The sequence below is a fragment of the Trichosurus vulpecula genome, chromosome 9, assembly GCF_011100635.1.
Source record: "Trichosurus vulpecula isolate mTriVul1 chromosome 9, mTriVul1.pri, whole genome shotgun sequence".
In the NCBI taxonomy this organism is placed as follows: Eukaryota; Metazoa; Chordata; class Mammalia; order Diprotodontia; family Phalangeridae; genus Trichosurus; species Trichosurus vulpecula.
The window spans coordinates 85,216,471-85,236,524 of record NC_050581.1 but is presented as its reverse complement, the minus strand read 5'-3'; the positions used below and the strand labels follow the sequence as shown (position 1 = coordinate 85,236,524).

At 34.0% G+C, this 20,054-nt stretch overlaps 1 protein-coding gene across 1 annotated transcript in view; it reads right to left on the bottom strand.

The window, feature by feature from the left end:
- Window positions 1-20,054, bottom strand: part of JAK2 (Janus kinase 2) — a 156,007-nt gene that overhangs the window by 85,898 nt on the left and 50,055 nt on the right. The window contains exons 3-5 of the mRNA XM_036739659.1: window positions 10,834-11,084; window positions 4,537-4,660; window positions 785-902 (exon numbers count right to left, since the gene is read on the bottom strand). Of these exons, the coding sequence (XP_036595554.1) occupies window positions 785-902; window positions 4,537-4,660; window positions 10,834-11,053 (462 nt within the window). The 5' untranslated portion in view covers window positions 11,054-11,084. The remainder of the gene's footprint in view (window positions 1-784; window positions 903-4,536; window positions 4,661-10,833; window positions 11,085-20,054) is intronic.

The following is a 20,054-nucleotide window of genomic DNA, read 5'->3' as shown; positions in this document are numbered from 1 at the left end:
AAAAGTACTAAGTAGATAGTGCAATAGAGTAAACACTGGTCCTGGAGTCAGAGGACCTGGGCTAAAATCCCATTTCTACCTGAGTGACCTTAGTTAACTCACTTATCCTCTACAGACCTCAATTTCCTCATCTGTAAAACAAGGATCTTCAGCTAGATGGCCTCTGAGCACCCCTTCAGCTCTAGATCTATGATCCTAGTAATGACCCTCATTTACACATAAATATAACAAATTATTTATAAATGGAATAGACACAACTTTTAGAAAGTCTGAATCAACCATTCGTGAATTTTCATACAATTCATAATCTTATGTATTTTACATTTTACTATCCATTCTTTAAAATGTCTTGACAAGTATAGGGGTTATCTTGGTGGAAAAACAAAGCTCCTAAAATGTTTCATTGTCTTATTTCCAACCATTTGGAAAATAACTACATGAATCCTCTACATGAGTTTCAAACAGATCGCTGCAAAATCCAGACTACCTTTTATGGGACCCTTCTTCAAAGTCTCTTATGTGTTAAGAGAAATAGGGTAAAAAAGGAAAGAAACTAGGAAATTAGGTGCAGAACCAATTCAATGAGTCTTAGTAGACTATGTGAAAATGTATTCTATTATCTACAGCCTTCTGACAAAAAAACAAAGCCAATAACACACTACTCTGCATCTGCTGACTAAGGCAGGTGCCAATTTTGCTTCTGCATGAAGTTGGCTCTGATTAAAGAACATACAAATGAAAAAAAGTTTGCCAAATCACAAAAAAACACAGATGCAAAGCATACCTGAGCAAAAAGGTATGACATGACAAAGTCATCAAGAAGAGGGGCCTCTGCACCTCGAGATACTCCATACCGATATGTTCTATTACTTCCATTACAATACCAGTGAGGAAAGTAAAACCTAGGAAAAAGACAAGAGCAGTGAGTTCATTTTCAACTAATACAAAGATAATTAATATCTCAATTCTTTAAAGAATGAAGTCTTTTTTAAAAAAAGATTTTGCACCAGTATAAGTAGATACGAATAACTGTATATTATGAATAATAATGGTCATTTTAATCATAGTTTTTAAAGCTGTGCCTTTTAAGACAATATCTGAGAGAAAGAAGGGTGGATGAGAAAATGTCAATATAGTTAGCAAACCTGAAGAACATTTATGAACATGAGTATTACTAGGACTTCAATAAACTTAGAGTTGGAAAAGACTTTAGAGATTATCTAGTCCAGGGGTGGGGAACCTGTGGCCTTGAGGCCTCATGTGGCCCTCTGGGTCCTCAAGTACAGCCCTTTAACTGAATCCAAACTTTACAGAACAAATCCCCTTAAGGGACCTACAGAGCCACATGTGACTTCAAAGCTGCAGGTTCCCCATCCCTAGCTGGTCCAACCCCCTCAAGTGAGGAAACTGAAGGAGGCCCAAATAGGCCAAGCCCAAAGTCATATAGGAAGTAAAATGAAAAGGGGGGATTTGAATTCAGGCCCCACTACCTAAACTGTAAGTTTGGGACTCCAGTGATCTTTCTACTGAAAATTCTGTGAATTAGTCAAAAAAAGTTCTGGGATTTACAACATAGATAAAGACACAAATGGCTACCTTTCTGCCCTTTGCCAGACATGGTCTACTATTTCAGAATGTACAGTTTTCAAAGTAATGGCCAAAAGACTAAAGACTAAGATCTAACTTATGTGAATACAAATGTCAAGGGAGACTCTGGGACATTTCTAGCAAGCCCTGAAAATCTTTGAAATCTCTTCTCTCTGCTTCCTGCTACCTGGAATTCCACACAGAACTTAGTCTCTTTAGTTTAAAATTTCAATCACAGTTGATAAATGAGTATTTTTGAGATATGTAACACTTGAAAATATTAGCATTCCAAAGGAATGAAGGACTTGGGAGTAAACTGTAATAGAGGAAAGAAAGGAAGAAAGAGAAAGAAAACATAGGAGAGAAAGAAAAGAAAAAGGAAGGAAGGAAGAAAAGAAGAAAATACTGCCTTAGAGTACTGAGAACTTCCATCTCCTGTCTATGCATTCCCTTGTGTCTAGGAAGCAATGCTCCTTTATTTCCCTCTCTCAAAATCCTTATCCTTTTGGGCTTAGCTCAGGAGCCACCTCTTCTCTACGGCCTTCTCTGATTCTGGCTCTTAACTACCATCCTTGCTACTTAGTGCTCTCTCTGTGGCTCCAGGAGGCAGAACTACAAGCAATGAGAATAAGCAAATTTAAGTGTGATAGAAGGAGAAAACTCCCTAAGAATTAACCTAGCAAGAGCAGAGCAGATCTCTTTTACATATTTGTACGCTTAGTACCTTGCACAAAGCAGCCATTTAATTAATATTGTTTATTGAACTGAATTGAGAGAACAAAAAGGGAATGGAACCAAAACATCTTTTGTTTAAGGCTGGACCTATGAAATAGTTACCACCTATAAGACCTTAGGTGAGTAATAACCTCTCTGGGCTTTTTTTCCAATGGCAAAATGAGACATTTGGACTAGATTTGAAATCCCATTCCATCCCATTTAAATCTATGATCCTCTAATCCTAAATTGTTAAAAAAAAAAGTGATGCCACTATTATCATAATAAGTTGTCCTTTTACATGCTAAATTAATGTTTTAAAGATTTTTTAAATGATGAGCTGATTTACTCAAAGAACACAAAAACTACGATTTGCTAAAGAAGCTGCAGAATTCTAACCTTACACCATTAATAGAAAGCATAGAAAGCACACTTGCAAATGTGATTGTAGAAGCTTCTTCCAATAATTCTGTTGTTGTTCTGTTGTTTTCAGTCATGTCTGACTTTGTGACCCCATTTGGGGTTTTCTTGGCAAATATACTGGAGTGATTGCCATTTTCTTCTCCAGATCATTTTATAGATGAGGAAACTGAGGCAAACACGATTAAGTAACTTGTCCAGGGTCACACAACTGGTAAGTGTCTGAGGCCAGACTGGAAGCCAGGAATGAGTTTCCCTGACTCCAGGCCCAGCACTCTATCTATCTACTGTGCCACCCAGCTGCTCAACAGTAGAATGTTTACATTCCACAAAATAAAAATGCCAAAATGTAAACTTGTTCTCAGTCATTTTCATACTGAAATTTATTTTAGGAATCTAGCTTTGAAACTTTCTACCATCTTTACTAAAGACAAATAATATCAATCACATGAAGAGAAATACAAATTCCCTCAATAATGCTGATTTTACAAACAGCGCAAGTTATAGAAGTTCCAAGACACAAATCTAAGTTACCTTGTTACCTTATATGTGCAAGTATATGTGTGTGTGTGCTGAACACATATGGGTGCTTGTTGAATTAACTGTGTATACGTTTATATGCATGTACATATTTGTGTTTATAAACACACATATACTTCATTCATTCATCCAAGCACTGTGCTGGAGATACAAAGACAGGAACAAGATAGCCCTTGCTCTATCAAATACAAGCAAAGAGAAATATGCAAAACAGATACAAAACAATTTCCATGGGAAGGGCAGGAGCAGCTGGCAGGATAAAGAAGCTATGAACCTCTGAGATGAAGTGAGTGAATTTCAGGAATAGGGGGTGGGGAAGGGAGAGAAACAGCCTACGTGCAGGCACAGAGACTTTTTGACCTCTCATCTGACAGCTGACATGCCTGACCCCCTCATCCCTGCCAGACATTCTCTAGGTTATTATGTCTTCCAATAGAATATAAGCAGTATGAGAGCCCAAGTTGTTTAATTTTTGTCTTTGTATTCCCAGCATCTAGCTAGATTCCTGCTACATGGCAAGAGCTTATGGATGGATGGATTGCTTGATTACACGTCTGTCCCCCCATCCCCCATTAGAAAGTAAGCTAGATGAAGTGAGCAACTGCCTTTTTTAAAAATCTGAATCCCCAGCTGTTAGCACAGCTTCTGGTACAGAGTAGACATAAATAAGTGCTTGTTGAACTCAGCTTAGATGCCTAAAAGACATCTGCTTGGAGAGGGCCATTAGAGAGTTGTTGATATGGGTCTGTAAGATGAGGACAGAAACTATGGCTGAATATGTAGATCTCAGAGCTGTAGATACATGATATCAGATTTTGTTAAATATCTTGTAATGAATCCTACCTGAATTTAAAATAGGCAAAAAACTATCTTTTCCTCATGAATAACTGACAAAAAATTACTTGTTCTGAAAAGGGAGGGTCCATGTGGAATTTTATCTTATAATTCAAAGTGCCTGTTTTTATGGGAGATGTTTTCTATATTGTGAAATCTCAGCACTGTTAACTGCCCTCACCAGGTTATGTTTCCAAAATTATAGTTATAAATGTTTAACTCTCAGTTACCACCGAAATGCAATTAGACACAAAATTTGATTCCTAGGGAATTCTAATCAACCAACCTTTTACTGTTTTATACAATGGGGATTAGGTTCTGATTTGTTCTCTGTTGGTTTAGTACCTCAATTTTTGTAATTAATTTGAAAATTTGTCATCCCCCACCCCACTTCTCCTCACCATAACATAAAACATTTCACTAACTTATTTGGAAAAGTACCTTATTCGGTAGAGTACATTGAACCTGGTTGCCTCATCTACATGGAAGACATGGTTGGGAGGATACCAGATCCTCTCAGTTTCACTCATTAAAGCAAACATATTATGATAGACAGGTGTGATACCTAGGAAAACAGAAAAATTATTATAGGCATTGTTCAATATAAATATGAAATAAAAAGTATATGTATATATATATATATATTCCAATTAGCAGTGGTGAGATGTGTATACACCAAAAGTACTTAAAAGACCAAATATTCATCATTCAGTAAACTAGCATGACAGTCAGTGGCAGCTCAAATTGTCTCAAATATCATTTATTTTCTGCATTCTACTGTGTACAAAGGAAAACGCAGGAATGGGAAGCAAAGTTTAACCTATGGTTGCATTTAAAACTAGATAAAACAATGGTCCAGTGTCTGATTTTTCTTCTCTTCAGGTGATAATTGTTTTTGATATACAATGAAAAAACTCTAGCATGAAGAATATATTGCTCTGATAAGAAGAGAGATGAGAGGCAAGAAAACATACTTTTACAATTGATTAAAGCACCAGTAAATTGCAAAAACCATAATATGACAAAAACATGAATCATACGGTTTTATTTTATTACGATTAATCACAATCTGCTTAATATATTCATAAATTAAATAGTCATTTTAAATTCTGTTTAAACCTATAACTGATACAATAGATTCAAGGACAATTACTTCATTAAATATAAATATGAAATCGTAGAATTACAATCAAGGCAGATATCACTGTAGTATAGATTTAAGATATTACTGTAGTATAGATTTCTATACAATTTAAATATTGTATAGAAAAACATTTTTGCTTGTTATTTATGTACATTAAAGGTGCTCTGTATGTAGGTAGTCAAACTATTCTAAATATATATTGTCAGCATAGTGAGTTTTTCCAACGAGGTTCCAAAAAGAGTGGTAATATATCTTAAGATGAGAATATATAATTTATATAACAAAACAGAGCCTATGCTAAATACAAATACAAATGATGGGGGTTGAGTGGGGAGGGGAGGTACATATATCTCTTTAAATTAGTATGATAGATAACTTGACATAATACTACTAATAACCACCACCACCAAAAATTTGTTGATAGTTTTAAGAACTGCAAAACATTTTCCTCCCAGAAATCCTTTATGATAGGTAGTACAAGTTTGATTATCCTCATCTTCCAGAGGAGGAACCTGGTTTCTGAGAATTTAAATGATTTGCCCGTGGTCAGCGATCTAGTGTCTAAGGAAAGACAAGAAGGGGTCTCTGGGGTAGCAAAGATTATGACAGTGGACTACAAATCTGGCATGTTCTAAAAAGTCTTTGAATGAGGTTCAAACTGCGGAATATTTTTTAAGGACCAGACTAGGCTGTGCAAAGAAGTTTCTTACTAGAAGGCTGGACATGAGGTAATCAACTTTTTGGTCATACTAAATGGCCCTCAGTCCTGTGTGACTCTTCTACTTCTGGAAACGACTGTGGAATGGTATAAAATGGTGCAAAAGACTCTCAGAACCACAAATTTAACATCTACAAATCTTACATTTACAAATACTAACTTATTTGTTGGTGCTCGACATGACTTCTTTGCCTGATGAATAAGTTAGCACACTACTGATGGCAAGAAATCATATTCATGTTGATATTCTTGTTAAAAATAAAATCTATAACATATACAAGTTGCTGGTAAATGGAAAGATAGCTCCTTATACTGGGAGGAAAAAAAGGTGTTGGTTTCATCGTGCATCCAAAGTCAACAAGAAATATAACTTCATGAGACACATTCTCTCCTTGCAGCAATCCTGATGAGAATAAGACCAAAAAGATAACTGTGGCTCACCTGTAAATATCCATGCCTGGAACCACTCCAGACTTCTTTTCTTTCTCACCCTTGTTTCTTTTCTGCCCCCTCCCCCCTTTCCAGCTCTCCTATTATCTTGTTTTCTCCATTAGAATGTTGTTCTTCCTTCATTTTTGAAGATCAATGACATCATGAATGACTGATGTCTTAACTGGCATGTGAATGGGATTTAAGTGAAGCAGAGTGACACAGAGTGTCAGCCTCACTCTCTTTTCCAGAGTCATCAGTGTCCACTGGCAAGACAAAAGTCAGGACAACTGGTGACAGCCTAGGATGCAGTGGAAGACCATGGTATTTTTGATGTCTTACCAGCTCTAAGTACTCCACAGTTCTTGCTTCAGCCACCTTCAAGGCCATTAGAATAAATTGTTTTCATCTGCCCATTCCATTGGGCAGAATCTTCATATACTTGGGGTAGGCGTCCCCCTAACTCAACAACAAGTTTAAAGCTTGTCAACTACCTTCCATTAGAATATAAGCTCTTTGAAGGTAGGGATTATTTTGTTTTCTTCTATTTGAATCCCCAGAACTCAGCTGAGTCAAGGTCAGCAAGCTTTTATTAAGCTTTTACTATGTGTACTGTTTTTACCTTTTTGTGGGAATATAAAAACAAAAACAGTTCCTGCTCTCAAGGAATAAGGTGGTAGTGCCTAGCACATAGTAAATGATTGTTCTATCAACTATATAATTAAAAAGAAAAGCACATGATAGATAAGAGAGAACTGCAGTTTCATATACGTCCTTTTTCTGTTCTACTATGCGTATGAAAATGGCTGTTTTATTTTGTGTTGTTAAAATCAGAATAATTTTAAAAAAAGGAATACCTGCTATATTTGTCCAGAAAATGTTCCCCTGCATTTTCTACTTCTTAAAATTTAGTTTATTTGGTCAGTTTTCAAAACTAGAAATAATAGCTTTATTTCCAACTGAAAGGGCACTTGGGAAAATAGTATGCTTTGATGGGGGGTATTTACAGCTTCAAAAGTGTCTGCTAGGGTTTTTCCTAAAATGAAAGCTTGTAATGCATACAAGAGAGTCTTATGCTTACCTGAATTCATCCTCAAATTTTTTTTGTTTTAAATAACTGCAAATAATCTGGCAAATTCAGATTATCAACTGAAAAACTTTAATTTGTACTTCATTAGTTGAGAATTTAAGATAATTTGATAAGGGAATGCTTTTACTAAGCAAAATGATGATGCAATAAATTGTAAAATAAATTATTGTTAACTATACACACAGTGGCAATGTCATTATTATTCATCGAAGTGAGTTTAACTTGTTATTTGGTGGGCAGGGAGAAAAGTGTATAAAAATTGTCAAGGTAAAAGGGAACAAGGTTGTGAAGGATTTTAAGAGCTAAACAAAGGATTTTATATTTGATCCTGCAGATAATAGGCAACGAATGGACTTTATTGAGTAAGGGGAAGAGAGTGCTTTAGGAAGTTCATTTTGCCAGCTGAGCAGAGGATGGGTTACAATGGAGAAAGATTAGGCAGGGAGACAAACTAGAAGGCTAGTTCAATAGTCTAGAGAGAAAGTAATGAGAACTGGTACCACGGTGTCAGCAGTGTCAATGGAGAAGAGGGGATTATATACAAGAGATGTTGTGAGATAGAAATGATAAGACCTGATCACAGATTGGATATGTGGGGTGAGTAGAGGAGAGGAAATGAATATGACACTGAGGTTGTGAGCCTCGGTGACTAGTGATGCCTTCAACAGTAACAGGGAAGTTCAAAAGAAGAGGAATTCGGGGCAAAGATAATGAGTGCCAAAGTCTACGGCAGGGGACAAATGAATAGAGAAACTCTACAAAAAAAGATCTTGCAAATTAAATCAACTTTGATACTCAGTGACTTTAATACAAAAGTCGGCAAAGAGACTCAAGATCAAAAAATGGAAAAAGCCAAATGTTTACACTACACAGAAGTCTGCACTTAAACAGCACAAATATTTTCTATTTTGAATCAAATTTTTATTATTTTTGTTTACATCTCCTGTATCTCTCCCCTTACTTCTTCCCAGAATTCCATCACCCATATGACAAGGAATTTTTAAAAATTAAAGCTAAATAAGTCAAAGAGGGAAGAGAATAAAAAATCAGCAAAACTGATCAATACATAGAAAAGAAATCTGAAATACCTCTACAAAGGGATGAGGGGAGTTGTTTTCCATGAATAGTTTATTTTTAGAAGAGAGCTGATAAGTGCTAGACATGGGGAATACCAGTTGGGGGTGGGAGAAGAGGTTATCAGACACAGTTGACACAGTCGGTATATGGAATTCTGATGAAGAAACTCCATGGATGAATGTAAACTGATAGCAACTCCGTAATTTAGTCTTAGAGAGGTACCTATGGCCACAGAGAGGTTAAATGACTTTCTCAGGGTCACACAATCAATATACATAATAGGTGGCACTTGGTAGACTTAAAGGCCAATTCTCTACCACTGCCCTCAGCTTCCTCCAAACACCAAACTGTATCATAAGAAAATGAAAATGAATGTATCTTACACAAGAAAACAACAGTTCTAGGTATAGGAGTTACTTTTGAATAATCTGTACATAATAAGACCACTACTTTGTTAGAACAAAGAGCAAAATCAGCACTAAATTAGAAGATAAAAATGGGAGGATATGAAGTTATCAAAGCAGCTCTGTCTTGACCTATTTTTAAAAAGGCTTCAACAGGAACAGATAAATGGATAATGAATAAAGGAGTAGACATTTCCTGGGTCTATCACTATTTCTTACATTAGTTTGACATTTTGGCAACTGACCCAATGAGGAAGCCAAAAAAGTCTACAAACTCACCTCAGCCAACAAACTCTTGACCTTCTCATTAAACAGAGAAATAATAGTAGCTGGGAGCAATACAGATTTAGATTATAAACTCATTTGTAAAAGATATTAAGCAGTACAATGATGGAAGATTATGAGCAGCATCACTTCCAGAGAAAAGTGGTAGTAAGAAAAAGTAACTTTACAAAAAGTTTGGTATTAGATTCAAATAAGCCAGACTAACTTAATCCCATTTAAAGACGAAACTGGAATAGGAAAAATGCATGAAAATGGAAAATATGTTATTTCAATAACTAACTGTTGCATGTCAACAATAGTAGAACCACTACATATCAACTCCAATATCATAGTTGCCAATGTTTTGTATGAGGAAGTACTAAAGGAAACCAAAACAACTAAAATAGTTACACTGAGTACTCAGAGAAGGATCTATGCTAGAGGCAAAATGATTTTAAGGGCACTGATTTTAAGGACATATATGAAAGGAGGGAAGATACTAAATGACTGAAGAAATGACATGCTATTTATACTAAAAAAGATGACTGTGAGGATACTAATAAATTTAACCTATAAGCCTACTTTTCATGAGAAAATATCATCAAGCCCTGCAGAACTACAGAAATCTATAACACAGGAGTAAAAGCCTAAATAACAACATAGGAAAAATCAAGTGGCTGAAGAATGTCTATTGTTTGTCCAGAATGTGCTATGCATAGTTGGAAGGATCATCTATATTGGAGGTGGTTCACCCATAAGACTGTAAGCTCTGTGAGGACAGAGACCATCTTTTGCCATTTTTAGTGCTTAGCACACAACACGAGTTTAATAAATTTCACTGAATTGAAGTTGGTCCTCATATAAAAGTTGGCAACTCCCTGTCTCATAGTGTTGTCCCCTATCTTCATGGCTTTACTTGCATGCCTGGAATACTCTGAAATCCTACCCATTCTTCAAGGTCCAGATCAAATCACATATGTCACAAAATTTCCACTATTCCCCTTCCTCATACCCTAATCTGAGTTGAAAATTATCTTTCTCCCTTTTAGACTTTGTATAACTTAAGTCTATATTACATTATTACACAAGGTTACGAGGAACAAATGAGGTAACATGAAAAGTGCTTTGCAAATCTTAATGAACAAAACAAATGCCAACTATTAATCACCATTATTTTCTATTCAGTGTTGTAATTAGTATATTTATTATAAAGTTACCTAATAATATGTCTGTATTGTCTTCCCTCTATCCTGAACTAACAGCTCCATGAGAGCAAGGATATATCTTAATCCATTCCAGTGATCACTTACTTAATTTTGGCATACAGTCATTTAAAATAAAACTATTGAATGCTTGATAAATATCTCTACTTCTTATGATTATTAGCATAGCTGGCTTTAACAGTCCTTCTCTCACACCTCCAAATCTGGAGTAAGGAAGCTTATTCTTCTATAAAATGAAACTAAGGCCCCTAGAGATTAAGTGACTTATCTAATGTCACACAGTTAGTAAAGAGAACAGCAGGAATTTGAATTGAAGACCTCCAACTCCAAATCCTATACTCTATATTAACTCACTTAAAATGGCTATCAATTGCCTTTTTTAAACTTACCACAAGCTTTACAAGCAGCAATACAAATTTCCTCAGCAATATATTCCCCAACTGGAAACTGTAGATAATCTCCTTCAGTCTTTCCAAGAGAGTGGTAAAGATAGACCTGAAGAACTGGTTCTATCTGCTTCAAAGTATCATCATTCCCAGGAATATCTCCATTTTGGTGGGTAGAAGATGTGGCTGATCCCTCCATTTCTGTCATGGTGAGGCAAGCCATTCCAGTGCTGAATTTTCTTTAGTGCATTTGTCTACAAGAAAAATAAACAAAATCACAAATGAAACCAATATTTCTAATGCTGTCTTTGAACACAAACTCCTTGAAGACAGTGTAGTATCATAATCAAATCATCAGCTTTTAGTCAGCAAGGCAACAGGAGGAGTTCCTAAAGAACAACTAGGCTTTATCTTTAACCTGCCCTCAAGGGGCTTACCCACTAGCTGGAGAGATATAAACATGTTAAAATAGGGAAAAAAAAGTTTTGAATAATAAGTAAGACATCAGTGGAAGAAATGTCATAAAGACAGGTTGTGACTGTCAATTATACAGACAATAACTGCAAACAGAGGAGGAGGAGAACTTTAGGCTGGGGTGCTTTCTTTTGTGAGTAAACAGTTTCAAAGTGTGCAAGATATATGGAAATATTCATAAAAAGTTAATCTTTCTTCCTGACATAAAATGCATGAAATGGAAAAGAAGGATACCAAAAAAAAGAGAAGGAAAGTGAAGATGAATTAGGTGTTGCTAGAACAGAAAAAAAACTGAATTAGCAATAAACTATTGAACCATACTTGGAAGGTTATTTGCTAAGCAGAAAGAATATAATTGCATTTAAAAGTGATCATAAAAGAATAGCCAATTTGGTTTAAATAAAATTAAAAGGTTTTGCACAAATAAAATCAATGCAGCCAAGACAGGAAGAGAAGTTTTCAGTTAGATAAAAATCTTTACATCAAATATGATTAAAATTCAGTATCCAAAATATATAAGGAATTATTATAAATTTATAAGACCAGGAACCTTTCTGAACAGACCAAAAGGATATGATCAGAGAGTTTTCAGAAGAAATGCAAATGATCAAAAACCACATAAAGTGTTCCAAATCAAATACAAGAAATATAAATGAAAATAATTTGGAATTTTAATCTTATACCCATCAAATTAGTAAAAAAATAAAATTAATAGTCATAATCACTGATGGATTGGCTTGAGGAGAAAGATATACCAATGCGTTCTTGGTGTAATTATAAATTAGTTCAAACATTCTGGAAGAAAATGCGGAACTAAACTAGAAAAGTGACTAAACATTTCAGACCTTCTGGCCCAATATTTCCAAATATTTACCCTAAGGAAGTCAAAGACAGAGGGAAAGTTCCCATGTAAACAGAAATATTTTTATTAGCATTTTCTGTGGTAGCAAGAAACTAGAAACAAAACAAGTACTTGTTTATCTCAATAAATGAGTATATAAGTGTAACCAAATGTTACTATGTCATAAGAAATTATACATATGAAGATTAAAGAAACTAGGGAAGACAAATATAAATTGATTCAGAGTAAAGTAGGCAAAAGCAAGAGAACAATTTCTACAATAAACACAAAAATGTTGCAAATGAAAATGACACTAAAAGACACCAGAATTCTGATCAATATATTGATCAATCTTGACTTGAGAGGCCAAATGAAGAAACATACCTTCCTCCCCCTGGTAAAACTGTTATTCATTATACATCTGAGACTATAGTCAAATGAGGTAAGTCCAATAGCACCTCTTCAACAGCATGGTCAAGAGATTTGTTTTGTTTCTTTGTTAAAAGAAGGTTTATGGGTGGGATGGAGGTTGGGAAATAACAGTGATAACTTTTTAAAGTACCAGTAAAATATTAGATAAAACAAAAAGACTTTGCACTTGAGTCAGATGACCTATATCCAAATCCGAACTATTCCCCTCAACATAGCCAGGTGACCGTAAGTTAATTAACTTCTTATAGCTTCAATTTGCTGATTTGTATGAGGGGATTGGACTAGATGGTCTCCAAGGTCTCTTGTGGCTCTTACATTTTGTGACTTTTTAATTGTTTTCTATAGTTATTCATTAGAGAAAAAATCAATTCCTAATGAAAATATGTAATTTATAGACAATACCACCCACATTTGCTGATGACACACATGATGATTTACTTCAAAAATGTTAGAGAATCAGCAAAGAAATTGAGACAATTTCAGTAAAGTAGCAAAAGTAAAAATAAAGCCACAAAAAATCAAATGTATTTCTATAAAGTAACTTAAAAATCTAGGAGGAAATAAGATAAAGGCAAGCTTCATTCAAAATAACCAAGAAATGCATGAAATCTTGGACTCAATCTTCCAAGACACACCAAGGACCTGCAAAGGTACAGTTACAAAATGTTTTTTAAAGAAATAAAGAATGACTCAAATAGCTGCAGGAATAGTCAGGGCTCAAGGTTGGGCTGTGTCAATATAATAAAAATGAAAATACTACCTAAATTAATTTATAGATTTAAGACTATGTCAATGCAACTACTAAGTGGTATTTTGTAGTGTTAGACAATACATGTATTTGGAGGAATAAAAGATATAGAATATTAAATGAAATAATAAAACAAAATAGGAATGCCAGGGGAATAGCACTTCCAGATTTCAAATTATACTGTTATGGCAGAAATAATCAAAACTATTTGGTACCAGTTTAAAAAATAGAAAAGAAGTACAATGGAAACATACTAGATAAAGAAGAATCAGAAATAACTGAACTCAATACCCTAGCATTCAATAAACTAAAGAACATATATTACTTAGGGAAGAACTTCTTTTCTGACAAAATTTGTTGAGAAAACTAGAAAGTGGTTTGACAGAAATTAGGTTAATAGCAGAAGTTCTTGACCCTAATCCATGAATTAGAAAAATGACAACTATATTTCAATATAATTCATTTCCTTTGTAAAAATATTTAGCATTTTATTTTATGCATTTAAAAGTACTCTTCTGAGGAGTCCATAGGCTTCACCAGACTGCCAAAGGAGTCCATGACACAAAAAAGGTTGAAATCCCCTGCTTTAGATAAACCTATTACATCATATACCACAGTAAGTTTAAATTATACATGTGACTTGAATTAAGTCACACTATAAAAAATTAGAAAACAAACATTCTGCATACTTTTAAAAGCTATAAATGACTAAGGGAGTGAATTGTTAACCAAGCAAGGAATTGGGGCAATCACAAAAAAAAGATAATTTTATTAACTGTAACTGAAAAACTTCTGTAAGAAAAAAATTTATGTAACTAGGAAAGGAAGGAAAGTGGTTGAGTTGAAAAAAAAATTGTGTCAAATTTCTTTTTAAGGGTCTGATATCCAAAATACATAGAGAACTAACACAAATATAACACCAAAAGTAATTCCTTTATAAACAAAAAGTCAAAGTTTTAAGTTTGCAATTTCTAAAAATTGGAAACCATCAATGACTACAGAAATACTGCTTCAAATTCCTAAAAATAAGAAAAATGTGAATTAAGAGTTTTACCTCAGACCTAGCAAAAGAGCAAAGATGAGAAAATAGCGGAATACAGCTAAGTTGTTCAAGTAATTAATCCTTTGGAGTGGTTGAATATTTGCATTTGCCTTGTTCAAACTTACAATTAAGTAAAATATGGTAATTGGTTCTACACCCAATGGAAATATGTATACAAATTTGAATAATGCTATGACCACTTCACGAGTTCCATAATCTGTGAAATGGTCCAAGCATTTTGGAATGTTATTTGGAATTATGTGAAAAAATAGATCAAAATGTGCATGACTTCTGACATATAGATATCAATGCTAGGCATAGAACCCAAAGGCGTCAGTGATAGAAAAATAGATCCCATATAAAATCAAGCTATTTATAATTATACTTTTTTTTAGTAGCAAAGAACTAGAAACAAAAGTAAGGTCCATTGATTCAAGATTGCATAAAAAAATTGTTATGGTGTATATACAATTGACAATTGTAGTATATAAACAATAACTACTCTGTAAAAAAAAAAAGGATCACTATGAAGAAAAACACTTTTATGAACTGAAGCAGAGTAAAGTAAGCAAATCTAGGAAAACAATACATATAACGACCACAATAATATAAATAGAAACAGCAATAACAAAAAAATCAAAATTGAATGCTATGAGATTATAATGACCAAGCTTGGCTCCACAGAAGAGATAATGAGGTCCTTCCGTTTCCCTTCTTTGCCAGGGTCAAGGACTTTAGATATGGAACAACACTATATAAAACATCAGACTTTACTGATGTGTTTTGTTGAACTATTTTTTTTCTTCTCTTTTTTAAAATCCTTTATTATAAAAGATGGCTCTATGAAAGGCAGAAGAGAGAGGGAAATATTGGGAAATGTAGGTGATATAAAAACAAAAGATCAATATTTTTTTAATTTTAAAAAAGAAAATGAAGCTCATTTTCTCCAAGCATAACAATAGCTCATCAGAAATCATAGCAAAACACAGTCCTTCCTCTTTTTCTGAAGTTGAGAAGCACAATAATTTAGAGGAAATAACAGTTTTTCTTTAAACTTTCCATCAATTCCATCACACAAAAGATCAGACTTTATAATAAAATGACCTTTTGTCTCATAAACAAAAGATTCAGAAGAAAACAACTGGGTAAAAACAATCAGGTAATTATTATGACTTCTCATTTTCCTATCCTTTAAAAGACTTGTCAACAAGCCAATACTATGCATATCATTTGCCGGGAAATCACAAACCACATTTTAACTATCCAGATTACCAGAAGTGGTAGTAAATCCACAACAAGTACTCCTGGTTTAACACAGCAAACCTATTTTTCTCTAAAGGACAACAGCAAAAACTTTTGACCTAAGCTATGTTGTCACCATGTAACATTTACTGGAGAAGTACAGAATGTTTTTTACAGAACATCTCAGAAGATTATAACCCCCTTATTCCTCAAAAATTCATCGAGTATTTTTTGGGATCCCATTGTATACATAGAACTGTGCTGGGTCTTTTTCTTTTTTCTTTTTTTGAGGGAAGAAGGCAGGGCAATTGGGGTTAAGTGACTTGCCCAAGGTCACACAGCTAGTAAGTGTGTCAAGTGTCTGAGGCCACATTTGAACTCAGGTCCTTCTGACTCCAGGGCTGGGGCTCTACTCACTGTGCCACCTAGCCACCTACCCCCTCCCCCAAACTGTGTCTTAGGAGGTATTTTACTGTTGAGTCTTAAGTCGCTCTTGGAACTGCAAAGTTATACCATTGGATATATCAGAGATACAGACAGCTAATCTGCTTACTACAGACTTAAGGAAATGGAGCCTAAACCAAAAAGTTAGGAAAATTTGTAATCATATTTCAAAATTCTATTCCTATTTGGGGAGGGGTGTGGGGTGAAAATAGCTAGGTGGCACAATGGATAGAGCAGGCTCATCTTCCTAAGTTCAAATCTGGCCTCAGATACTTACTAACTTGACCCTGGGCAAGTCACTTAACCCTATTTCCTTCTCTGTAAAATGAGTTAGAGAGCAAAATGGCAAACTATCCCAGTAACTCTGCCAAGAAAACTCTAAATGGGGTCATGAAGAGTTGGACATGACTCAAACAATAAAAATTCCTATTATTTAAAAAAACCAATTAGTCTGCTGTAACAAAACACAATCTGTGGAGATAAATGCTAAAAATGTCTACTGAAGTTACCTTTCAGGTGTTACTTGCCAAGAGGGTATCTATGAACAATAACTAGAAAAATCAGAATTTAAGTCAATTCAACAAACACTTAAACACCTAATAAACAATATGCTGCAAGTCACAGAGGGATACAAAAATAAGTAAGCCACTATCTCTATTCAAATTGCCTGGGGAGTGGGGAGAAGGGGAGGAAGAGAGCAAGGAAGGAGAGGCATAAGAAATATATCTAAGGAAACAGTGAATATAAAATCCAGTATAGTTCTACCATCATAATAGGTTTTCATAGCATTCAATACTTGAAAAAGTAGAAAGGTAGTAAAAGAACTCTCAAGTGTCGGTAATTCAGATTGTTGGGTCAAACTGTATTTCACTGTAAAGGTACAAAGTCCAAAAGTAGTGAAATTTATTATTTTTATTGTACTATATTTAGCCTTCTTTGGGGCATACAAACCACTCCAATCTTCAATATTCAGCTATAAATGCAATGATAGTTTATATGGACACAGATATTTACAGTATATTGGTGAAAGATATAGGCACACCAACAGGATCAAAGATCTTTTGAAGTACAGTACCAGATTCTTCTAAACAGAGGCTAAACTTTCCTCCCAAATCTGGCTTATGTGATACCTGAGTGTTGCTTATACTTAGTGTTAATGTTCAGTGTACACTTATATAGTTTTTTCCCCTTTTACAGATCTCATTTTAGAAATGCAGCATATATCGGAGGGTGGCTCTTGTTGAAACGAAAATGGAATAACTGCATTCAAACATTATTTACACTTTTATATATCTGCAAGTTCCAAAGATATAAAAATTATACAATTATATTTTTATACTTAAAATTAACTTCAAAAAGGTTTATGATTATCTATGAACAATTTCTGCTTTTCCCTTTATTGTATAAGATTAAAACTAACTTTTTGAAATTATGCCATTCAAAATTTCAATCCTTGATATAACCTTATATATTTATTTCCTAGACAATATGGAATATGTTTTCATTTGGCAAAGAAGGTAATTTGAAAATACTCTGGAACAATAGATTTTTAAAAAATTGTCATTAAAAACTCTTATTAAAACAGCTGCATAAAATTTATATGGGAAAGATGAAAAAGAATCCATTGACTTTTTCTAATGTGTAAAGGAAATTAACAGCGTGTCCTAAAAGCACTAAAAAGACTATTCTGGTAACCAAAAGAAAAACAAAAAGGTTTTAAATATGGGTGTTTTAAACAACAGATAACTTATTACTGTCTTAGCTATCTTATGACCTTGCAACACCTTTTGAAAAGTCATATTAAAACCAGAAATCTTTTTTAATACAATCTGCTTAACTCTGTGAATGTCAGAATAATAAGCTTACATTATGCAACTACCTACAGTCATTGGGGTGTAGGTTTATTTTGCTTTCTTGTCTCTACAATGGCCAATGAGCACTGCTCTGGTTCCCTATCTGAAGAACCAAGATGCAAACTGAGACCACAATATGTGAAACAAAGATCGTTTTATCTCTATGAACACAACTCTTTAAGAAAAACAGAATCCTACAGAAACATATCTGAGCTACACAAAAGTAAACTAAGGTCTGAAAGAAAACTCTTCTCTTCACACCTTACTTTATAAAAAGTAAAAAAAAAAGTAAATTTGATGGTTTCATTATTTCTAGAGACATATGAAGTAGCTAAATGAATTTAAAATCCATGTCACCGAAAAAATTTCCAAGAAAGAATCAAGCCGCTATAAAAACAAAAACAATTGTAAATAATTTTGTTGGACAAAAAGATATTCTTATAAGTTACTATTCTTAAATGGTTCTAAGCTTTTGATTCAAATATTATAAGAGCTATAACTCAAAGTAACAAATAAATATAATTGTCATCAAATACGTATATTCTACATGTTATACATAAATTATTTCTAAAACCATAGCAGTATAATTTTTCTAAAAATTTACTGAGACAAATTAATTTAGCTGTAAATGAAAAATTATAAAGAATGATAAATGGTCTTAATGCCTTATTTTTAAAATCTAAGTCATAAAGTGAAATGCACATCAGTCATCCTCTCTATTTACTGACAGACTGATTATTTTAATTTTTAAAATGTGCAATTTTCAAGCTACAAATATAGTGCAGTAATTTTTTGTTGGAGGACAGATTGGAGTAAAGGATTATATTTGGAAAATGCCAATCACAGGTCAGCTGCCACCTACACTTTAGCTATTTATATTTTTAAATAGTTCTATTAAATTGCAATAACATGTTCTCATGTTTATATAATGCTTTAAGTATGGCAAAGAACTTTCCTCAATGATTTAGAATTACGCCCTTTGACTGCTAGATGCTATTGCTAGGTATATACTGCTAGGAGGGCAAAGACAGAAAGAAAAGTCCCAAATACAACAAAATCCTTACTATGAAATCAGTTTGTTTTTACAAAAAAAAAAGGACTGACTTGGAAATGGCTAAAGAGAATGATGGGAAAATTTACAGGAACAAAGTAAAATAAGTAGAATCAGGCACAACAGATGCACAATAACAACAATGCAAATGTAATGAATAACAAAAATCAAAAATGAATACCATGGTGATTATAATGACCAAGTCTGACACTAAAGAAAAGACATAGAATGAATTTCCCAATACAAAGGTAGGACACTGCAAGTATGAAACACTACATATAATGTTGGACTTTAGTAATGGGCTGATTAGTTTTTCTGAGCTATTTCTCCCTCTTTATTCTTTGTTTTAAGAGATGGTTCTTGGAGGATAAAGTTTAATTTTTGGAGGATATTTGTTAGGAGGATAAAGTTTAATATAAAAAATGCATTAATAACTTTTAATTATATATACATATACATATATATATAATAGCTTTCCTAACAAACAACTCTATGAGGTAGGCAGTATAACTGAAGCTTAAGGAACTCTAACCACAATGTTGTAACAATAATAATAATAGTAATAACAACAGTTTCAAAGTCCAACCTGTCATTCATGTTGTGTGGGATAGGAAGAGGGGAAGGGAGGGGGACATAACAAAAGAGGTGACAAAGAAGGACTGACAAATTAAGAGAATATGAAACAGGGTGACTCTATATATCCTGAGATCATTATAATAGCTATGAAGGCCTAGAAAGAACAAGGAAGTGCCAGCCAACTGGACTCTGTTGATATCATTGATTGGGTTAGCAGACCAGTGTTATGTAACTGCTATAAAAAAGGCAGGATTACATAGGGTTACAGATTGGCCCAAGTCAGAAGCATCCTGCAATCAACCTGAATTGGACGGCAGTGGACTGGCATTCCTCCATAGTCTGATACCACAAAAAAGCAAATTTAATGATTTCATTAATACTAGAGAAATATGAAGTAGCTAAATACATATAAAATCCAAGTCACTGAAAAATTTCCAAGAAACAATCAAGCCCCTATAAAAATGAAAACAATTGGCCTCAGACATTAGCTGTGTGACCCTTGCCAAGTCACTTAACCTGTT